Source organism: Alosa sapidissima, chromosome 23 (assembly GCF_018492685.1).
Source record: "Alosa sapidissima isolate fAloSap1 chromosome 23, fAloSap1.pri, whole genome shotgun sequence".
NCBI lineage: Eukaryota > Metazoa > Chordata > Actinopteri > Clupeiformes > Clupeidae > Alosa > Alosa sapidissima.
The window spans coordinates 7,892,095-7,902,446 of NC_055979.1; the positions used below are offsets into that span (position 1 = coordinate 7,892,095).

At 38.8% G+C, this 10,352-nt stretch overlaps 1 protein-coding gene across 2 annotated transcripts; it reads left to right on the top strand.

The window, feature by feature from the left end:
* Positions 1–663: 663 nt before the first annotated feature.
* Positions 664–4,868, top strand: en1a (engrailed homeobox 1a). 2 transcript variants are annotated; one of them, XM_042080766.1, is made up of 2 exons: positions 664–1,450; positions 4,070–4,868. In XM_042080766.1, the coding sequence occupies exons 1-2, from the start codon at positions 940–942 to the stop codon at positions 4,399–4,401; spliced, it is 843 nt and encodes a 280-aa protein (XP_041936700.1). In that variant the 5' UTR covers positions 664–939; the 3' UTR covers positions 4,402–4,868. The 2 variants fall into 2 exon arrangements, with proteins under 2 accessions (XP_041936700.1, XP_041936701.1); XM_042080767.1 differs by having other exon boundaries at positions 4,082–4,868.
* Positions 4,869–10,352: the final 5,484 nt, after the last annotated feature.

Consider the following 10,352-nt stretch of genomic DNA (forward strand, 5'->3'; position numbering starts at 1 on the left):
AATGAGCTTAATTACATCTCCAGAATAACAGGGTAGGCTACTTCAACAATAACAACAATATGATGCTGATAATTATAATAATAATGTGATGTGAGATGTTACGTATTATTATGATTATTATGATTAGTATTATTGCTACACAAGTGGAAGTGGAGTTGACCGACTTTTACGCTTTATTGTAAGCTCCAATAATAATCGCAAATCATTGTTTCACAATTTGTTTACCGCTGTCAGCCATACAACCATTACCCTTCAAAGTCTTGATCCTAATGCTTTAACCTTTTGCATTATTGTCTTTTAAACTCGATAAATTAGGCCTGTATGGTCAATAATATGGAACATTGGCTATTGCGCTACTGGAAATGCTTTGCAGGGTTTCTCTGTTGGTTTGCCACCTTTTAGTTAGCGCAAAACCTGCAAAAAGCTGTTGTATGGATGGAGAGGGCACTGATGTGATCGCTTGTTTGGTTTCTAAAGCCCGTTTATTATTTATTTGTGGAGGATCGTAAAAGCCGATTGGATGCCGTCACTTGTGTCAGTGAGGATCTCCTCGTTGGATTGGCCCATTGCACGTGTGTGTGAGCTCACGTGCTTCCGGTAGATGTAAAAAAAAGTCTGTGGAAGGCAAGGCGATTTTAGGGAGAGTTTGGAAAGCTCGGGCTGACATACGTGAGAGCAAGGCAGGGACAAGGAAGCATCGCGCAATGTACTGTCACTAGTGTGTAGCGGGCTTATTTTGACAATTGGAACGCTGCGGCCACAGGAAGCATTCCGATGGTGTGATTGTCTAATTCAGTTAAGGTATTTCACATACCTTCCACTGACATAACATAGACAATAATCACATCGTCGTTGATATTTGGATACGGTACCGAGCAACAAGTGGAATCTGGCGTGGAGAGTAGGCAACGGTCCTGCCGAAATCTTTTTATTCTAGCAATGGAAGAGCAAAAGGATCAAAACAGTCGTGATTCGACCGAGGGTGAGAGTGTTTCTCTCTCGCCAAATCTACCGTCTCCACCGATTTTGCCTCACCAGGCTGCGCAGCAAGTACACAGAACCACAAACTTTTTTATTGACAATATCCTGCGGCCGGACTTCGGCTGCAAGAAGGAGCTTGGAAACCGTGAGCGGGCGCAGACTTCGGGCAGAGAGAACGTCAACCCGTTGGTCATAAGGCCATCGCACGCCAGCAGCCTCTGTCAGGATTCGAACTGCAGTAGCGACAGTACTTCTTCTTCATCGTCCTCTTCATCTTCGTCGCCGACTTCGAAGCAGACGTCGTCATCAAAGTCAGTCGAGGCCAATGGAACTAGTACGCAGAGATTCGGAGAAAACCCAACGTCAGTGAATGCGAGTAATGGAGGCGCCGCGGCCACCAAAGAAAGCCAGCCATTGCTGTGGCCTGCATGGGTGTATTGTACACGATATTCAGACAGACCGTCATCTGGTAAGGCACTATAAGTTCTTGTTCATGAAACGCTGGGTCTTTTCGAACCAAATGTTGAAATAGGCTAAAAGAAAAGCTTGCGCCGAGTAGCCTACTCAGTGCCTGCTGTCAAAGAAGCACTAGTTACCGCAACGCAATTACACGCGCTCTTTCTCTCTCTCTCTCACACACACACACACACACACACACACACACACACACACACACACACACACAGGCAGATAGGTATAGAGAGAGGGAGGAGAGTGATACATTGCGACCACAATTAAAACAATTAATCCATAAACATCACTTCAGAGATTAAAAAAATAAGAGTAGTAATTATAGGATCAGTTTGACTGACACGCATTGTGAGACAAGGATGCCAGCCATGAACCTTTCCGAGAGTAATACTGCCACAGGCCGCAAATTTAGACCACATTTTAGGCACAATTATGCAGTTCTTTTTTAGGGAAAACATTGCTTTTCGTCTTACACACAAAAAGTTATCTGCCATATGACATGGAAATATAGTTGTGTATATAAAAAAAAACTAGCACTAGAAAGAAAGAAAGTCTTTGAGTGATGTTCAGGATGTGTAATACAAAAGTAGTTTCTGTAAACATAGTATTAATATATAGGCTAATCCTAAAACATTAAATGATCAAAGCGTTAAAACGGACTATAAACACAGGTAGGTAACTTGTGGAACTTATAATGTTAAGATTGATAAGAAACTAGTAATGGTAGGCCTCTAACGGTAGGCTATGCTGAATTACAAGAGAAATCCATTGTAGTGAAACCTTGAAAGCTTTTTGAAATAATGTAAAAGAATTTCCTATTTTAAACATTTATAGTAGTGTGTTTTGAAAACTTTAGATGACTGTAATATCGTCTAGGGCCTATAGGCCTAGTTAGAAAAGTAGTAGGTCCCACTATTAATATCTTGCCCGTTTTTGTTATTGTTCATGGCAAGCGAACGTTGCGAGTCTGACAACAGTCAGAAAAGATGCATTGATTGATCAGACTGATAGACTGACTGATTGAGCTATCAGCCCCTGAACTTGGACAAATCATCAGCTGTTCGATTTTCATAGGGCAGCGTTGTGGTGTTTTGAGATGAGCCTGAAATAAGGCCATAATCAGTTGCCTGTGTCCTGTGCGCACGATTCGGCCATATTAATTCGCAGTGTGTGTTCAGAATATAAATTGTCGTAGCCTATCTGTCGTTATAGCATCTTGTATACACTATTACTACAAGAGTATCTTATTTAGTTTAGTCTACACATTGAAAGAAAAGTCAAGAAAAGTTCATTTCAAACGATATGTTTTAATTCAGATTTTAAAATGTCCCATATACTTTATGAAAACAGTCAGTGACTCTGTCAGCAATATTAAATTGAGATTATTTTTACATGCCTAAATAAATTATTTGATGCCACTTACACTATTGGTTATAGGGTTATCCAGGAGCACAGATATCATACATCTAATAGCTTTATACAAAATGGCAGTGTAATACCAATTTTACGCAATTGGCCTCTAGACAGGTCTGCTGTCGTTATGGCTATAATATACCCCTGTGTAACCAAATAGCCAAATAGCTTTCAGTTTTACTGCACTTGACCTAAAGGTTCTGTGTGACAAATACAATTAAGCCTCAGTTCAAATCGTCTACATAAGCCAAGTCGGAGATGCTAGCGTAAGAGTTCAAGGTTAGAAAGTGACTATTTTTTTTACCATGCAAGATATATTCAAAGGACACAAGTAATAAACAGATATAAAGGCCATGTAAGCTTTTGACGCAGGAAGCGGCATCTTTATCGAATTGTGGCCTTATTCTGCCATTGAAAAAATGCAAGAGATAATGCCTCGCATAATGTAGAATGTTACGCATCGTCTGTTTTGATATGGCGTTGTTGTTATCCTTTGTTGTAAGCCAGACGTGTATAAATCCGCAGTGTAGTTTAGTGCACTTGTAACAATTTTATAATATAATTTAACAACACTAAGGTGATAACAAGTTGAACACCACTATATGCAGCGTAATGTTTAGATACAACGCTTTGTGGATATCGGGCTTTGATTTCAACTTGTTGGAGAACGTTTAAGATGCTTATGTCTATATGACAGTGCGCTAGTTTTTTTTTTTTTGGTTTATTTCTAAACATGTTTGAACTGAGACTTGCTTGTTGCAGTCATGAAAAGTTGTATGTGAATATTTGAAAAATATCTTGGCAAGAAATGAAATGTGCAGGTCAGTGTTAGCAATCTTGTAATATGCCTTAGCCTTTTATGAAAGAAACATAAACCAACACTGATTCAGTTGCACAAGAGATAATGTTAAATTAATTCACAGTTTAACTGCAAATTGACTCAAGGTTGAGGATACGAATAAAGGAAATATGGCCGACTCCATTTTAAGATATCATCCGCGTTGGTCTATTACTAGGCTATATTCTCTAGTCCACAAACTGCCTAGCATATAATACAATAATTGTAATACACTCACTACCTTTGATTCAAAAGCGACGCAGGCTAATGACAGCCATCAATAGTCCAACAGTCTGTCGTCTAGCTATTTACTTATTATGCTGGTGTGTAGGGCTCTCTGATATTTATGTCTTCGTCTTATTGTTGTTTCTACACTAGGCCCAAGGACGCGAAAATTGAAAAAGAAGAAAAACGAGAAGGAAGACAAGCGACCCAGAACCGCCTTTACTGCCGAACAGCTGCAGAGACTTAAAGCCGAGTTTCAGGCTAATCGCTATATAACTGAGCAACGGAGACAGTCACTGGCCCAAGAACTGAATCTCAATGAGTCGCAAATCAAAATCTGGTTCCAAAACAAGAGGGCGAAAATAAAAAAGGCCACCGGCTACAAGAACGGCCTAGCCCTCCAACTGATGGCGCAGGGACTGTACAACCATTCCACGACCACGGTCCAAGAGGACAAGGATGATAGCGAGTAATAAGGCCTCTTTTGTGTACGCTAGACCCACAAGATTGGATTTTTAAATGAAGAATTGAGGAAACATGCAAACGGAGTCGGACAGATGCTATTTAAAGAAAAAAAAAGAAAAAAAAAGATTTGTCTATCGTACAATATATGGACAAAAGTATATAAAATACGAACATTACTAAGATTTATATATAACCAACCAATATGATGTTGTATATATTTAATTTCAGGTAAGGGTCTCGATCCCTTCTTGCTGGAGATTTTTATCTTTTTGTTTGTTTCCCCCTTCCCCTTGTTGTTGCTCATTGTTTCAGTAAATGTCTTCCTCACTAGACTTTTTTTTGTGATAGCCTATCTTTCCTACCCAAGTCCCCACCCAATCTCACAGTTCCACAGATTGCGTAATCTGAAACGCTTCAAGCCAAAGATTTTAATATGTTCAGAGAAAATGTAGTCTGAAATAAAATGTAGAATGTGCCATGGATTCATTTTCTTCAATTTAATTACTATTATAGATATCTGGGATATTGTTTATGGCATTCCGTGTTTGGCTTTTAAGACTGGGCAACACTTACCAAATTCAGGACGTTGTAGGCCTAATTCTGTAGTGCGAAAAATAAGAAAGCAGTGTTTTAAAATGAACAAAAGTCATGCTGCGAGACAGTTCTACTTGTTTATTTAATAGACGTTGCATAAAACCAGAACGCAAATTAGGCTTGGGACGCCAATTAGTTGAATAGCAGAAAAAACTTAATAATGACTATTAAAAATATTATGCAATGTTGTCAAAATATCCACTATCATCGTCAATTTGTCTCGGGTTTAAATTATAGCATAGGCTAAGTCTCTTACACGGCATGCGTAAGCAATGGTAATGTCAAATAGCTATTTCTTATTATTATCCCTTTTGATCTTTTCATTGCGTAAATGACTTTAAAGCTTGCCATTGGGGAGAATAGCAACCACATAATTAGCCATGGAAAGTTAATGCTATTGACCTGTAAGAGGCAGTATTGTGTACCTGTAATAACTAGTTGTCTGTTGTTTAGGGAAACATTTTGAAAGGGATGAAACCACTTTGTCTACTTCTCTATTTTGATTTTTCTTTAAAATATAATTCCTACACTGAAGTTGCAACTGAAGAGCAATAGAGTAGACCGGCAAAGACATTACTTGAGAAATGAGAAAGTAGACGCTTGTCAAAGTAGATGTCAATTCTAGCCAAGTCTGAAATGTGTGCAATTAATATGAGTTTGAACCAATTATTCTAGTCCAGGAAACGTGGGTAACCTGGTAACCTGCTGACCAATCATAGACAACACACACACACACACACACACACACACACACACACACACACACATACACATACACACACCTTCATGTATCTTACACTTATTTTTTTCTAACAAGCTCACTTAAGTTCACGCTCAGGCGTCGTGCAATTTTTATATTTTTTATCAACTTCAATTGCTAAAAATAAACAAAGACGATTCTATCTTGCTCAGGAGTTAAAAAGAAATTATTTGTTTTTTGTTTCAACAAATGTGTCAAATAGGAACAAGGCCTGTGTCAACTGTCTCTTATGGAACGAATTAAAATTCGTATTGTATGTTGCTGCCATGCATCCAACAACTATCACTTAGGATATTTTCCCACATACACATGTTTTAAAGCTGTTTTCGGCATTTGCGAGATTTAATTGCACATGGTTTTGTCAGGGCCTACGGCAGGTCAGAACACACCACCACAAATCGTACAGACATTATTGGCAGAAATTGCAACTAAATGGATGGAACTAAGACAATTGTATGAACTTTATATATCACTGTGATCTGCCGCCAATGTTTCATGTGCTTAATCGTCTCTGAAAATCAGGTTCCTGGTACCTTATGCATTGAGCATGAACCGTCCCTTATTTGTTAGTCATATACAAGTGCTCGCTACTCGACTAGGGCCAGGCATGCGGTCGAACTTGGGAGAGTGAAAGACTTGCTCTAGAGGCCTATGTGACCTCCGGTGATGTTTGATAAGTTCGCCCGTGTTTTCCAGTTGCGCACACACGCGTTGCCCTCAGTTGCAGTCTCCGCTCTGGGGCGAGGGGTACTGACGGAGGCAGCATGCTCCTTTGTTTCGGCGTCTCGTATCAAAGTGCTTACTGATGGGACCTACCGCTCTGGGTTAGAGGTCAGACAGCGCAGTCAAAACAAAACGACTATGTGCTGCGTTCCTAAACACTCTAGCAGGCCGAAGCGCATGGCAAGGACAATTGCTCACTGTGCGCTGGCATTAGAGATTATCCTCCAACATAATTCTAAAATGTAACCCAAATGCCTACGTGTATTCGTCGGTACTAAGCGTTTGATTATTGATGTAAATCAGAAATGTATTATTTTTAAATAAAAAATTAAATATTAAATTATGGGTTTACAGTTAGGTCCCAGCCTTCGGATTTTAGATTATAGGCTTTAAATGATGACGATATTTAATGCGTTACCTTGTTATGTTTAATGGTTACCTTGAAATGAAATATGGTTTCGTTTTTTACTTGTAGTGTATAGGCTACACCTTCCAGCTCCAAATACCGGCAGGCAACACTTGCCCCTGCGATTGTTTCCTACTTCGAGGGCAGTGAGACAACTCCACTGTAATGTGCATATGTATAGTGGTTTCCAACCTTTGCTACAGTAGCATAAAATTATGCCTGTGAGTCCGTGCGTGAGGGTCTCTCTCTCTCTCTCTCTCTCTCTCTCTCTCTCTCTCTCTCTCTCTCTGTCATTGCGTGTCATTGCGTGCATACGCGTCCGCACGTGAATGTGGCCTGTCTTTCACTGTGCGCGTGTGCGCATGACATAAAGCTAAGAAATTCTCTAATGCTAGAGCCACAGCCAGTGCGATTGCCAGAGGTGGGTTTCACACCTGCAGTGTTTCTCGGTGTTTACTCTTGACTTTAAAGGGGAACCTTACCAGAGCTATTTACTTTTCAACTAATGTTTCCCCAAAACTTCCTTCGTCTTTCAGAGGGTGAATCCAATAATCAATCCATGTTGAATCGATTATTGTCACTCACGTAGGCTTCAGCGTGTGGGAGATGAGCGTGGCTCGGATTATAGCGCATGTGTGGTCATTGGTAGAAAGGACATAAACAAGAAAACACTATAGGCCTACAAGGTGAATTTAAAAACATCCCAGACGAATTTGAGCTAAATATTCTCAAGAGATTAAAATTTGTATGTAGGCTAGCTGTGGTTTTCTTTTACTTAATGAAACACAGAATAGTCGAATGCCACACATATCTTGGCCATTGTAGATAGTCAGTGTAGGATACTTCCAGACACTAACACAATATTTTTTTTAGTTCCTACATTTTTTTTTGTTAAAGTTGTGATAAGGCATTTCTTACTAAATACCGTTGTGTGAAAAACCTCCAAACATAAGGTAGGGAGGTAGCCTAGCCTAGTTTATGAATGTCAGCAAGCTCCGGGAAACGCTCTTTAAAGCAGTACATTTAGTTCAAAGTTTTTACACGCTAGAAATGCCAAGGATTCAAGGTGTTCAATATTATGTATTTTATGACACTGTACCATTTAGGTCAAGGCTACATTCTTTGGGACAGCATATAGATAGAATATATATATATATATATATATATATATATATATATATATATATATATATATATATATATATATATTATTATTATTATTATTATTATTATTATTATTATTATTATTATTACTATATATATATATATTTGAATTTACTTTTGAGTAGCACTACATCAGAGTACTCAATAAGAGGCAAATATATTCATGGTGAATATAGCCCACTGAATTGCAAAATAAGATGCGCGAAAAAAGTGAAAGCCTGTCTCTCCCAAATCACTGTCAATGCGTGTGGGCAAAGTGATCTCAAGGAGTATTTTAAGAGGACAGGAGATACACAAACAAGAGGTCATGGGGTTGTGATAGGCCCACATATTAAGGGATTACTTGTGACAAATGCATGTTACAGGAGGAATGCCAAAAGTGAAACACACACACACATAGAAGCGCTTCTGGTAGGCTACCCGCACCGCAGATAGAGGCTATTAGCAAAACTGTAATGAAAGTTGGCCTACAAAATTGATCGATTAGTAGCTTTTCATAATATTTTATAAGCTGTAGCTACATGATTGCATTAAACGTGACGATTATACATATTCGATCAAATAAAAACATGGTGTGGTGATTTATCAGGTCTACGTGTACGTGGCTTTACACGCAAATAACTTATTGTAGCCTAGATATAGGCCTAGGCCTACCTGATTTGTTGGGTATTTTACTGGAACATGGTCTTGAGGATACGGTGCGAATTCATTGGTCAGAAATATAGTTATTAAGATAGACATTTTGTAACACACAAAATGGCCATGGATTTAATTAAATACTCTCTTGCTTTCTCCACTTGATTCCCCAACCACCACACAAGCCTGCGGGTAGCTCGTTTGTTGTTGTTAATTATATGCCGTTGTTGTTCAAGGTGCTCAGGGTCCCAACGTTCAATTAACTTCGCGAGTTTTAATAAACATACACGTACAAAACACATAAATAATTAATTGGAATAAACATTATATATCAGACATTTGATGCTTTATTAGACGGTGTTTAATGCAATATTTATGAAAGTAAATTAATTTCACAACAGCCCACCTAAACTTATTCACTGAGTGCAAGCATATTGAAAACCTCAGTGTTTTCAGTCAGGTGTACAAAATTAGATTTTTGTTTTTATTTCGTGAGTCTATATCAGCAAACATCTGTGAATAAAAGGTTTGTGTTTAATACTTTAGGCTAGGACACCCGACCTTATCAAAAGCGTCTCCTACCATACACATTAACATTAACATAACCATTTTGGTGCAGATTACATTATAGGAGCCTGTGCTATCTAACTAGTCTACAAAACATGTTGGTATGTAGACTAGTTAGATAGCACAGGTCTTTTGAACAAGGTGGACAGTGGATTTCTAGAATTAGTATGCAAAATCTTGGTAGAAATGTCGGATTTTTCTTGAACCATTGGATTATAGCTACTGTACAATTAACTCTATCTGCATATTCCAGAAAAAATAGGAGGTTTGGAAAGATGCAATGTTAATAGCCAAATAGCGGAAAGCGTTTACCTACAGAAATTAATTTATTATCCTGTCTCATTCTTTATCGAGAGTGTAAGCGTTGAAACCGTGTACAAGTTGTATGGCAAATTTGGCTACTGCGTAACGTTGCCTGCGGTTAGGTATTCTACATCAGATACGACTACCGTCTGAGAAAAAAAATCTCAATCAGTCATATTTATTAAGTGATTGATGACTGATCACATTGTGTGTCAACATCTTAGTTTTAGAGCTTTTGTACTGTGAGGAGCAGTAACCAAAAAGCCTTAGCAATCTGTGACATTAAAGAAGTGTAGCCCGATGGTAGCATAAACAGTTTCTTCTTCCAGATTTGAACTGTTTTCTGCTTCATGTTAAGTAGTGCATCCATTAACAGTACTTACATTCAAGCGTAGGCCTACTCTGTACGAAAACGTGTGAGGATAGATAATGCACCTTCTTACAACGCTGTAAAACGTTAGTATAGCATTGAAATCATTTGCGTATGATTTTTGCCAACGCTTTACCAGCTGTACCAGTGCTTTGCATCAAGATCAGGCTACTCCTCAACTGATGTTTACCCGACCTGTGCTGCAGGAACACCACTTAGATATTACAGCCTGATTGATGTCACTGTGTGACCTGCATGTCTTGCGTGTTCTTGCATGTTTTGTGAGCTAGGTGTGTGCCTGTGCATATACTGTATGGGGTTTTGTGTGCATGTGTGTGTGTGTGTGTGTGTGTGTACAAGCATATCAGCTTAGACATGATCAGGATTCAACCTATACTGACTACTTTCCATCAAACACAGAGATGAAAAAGCAATC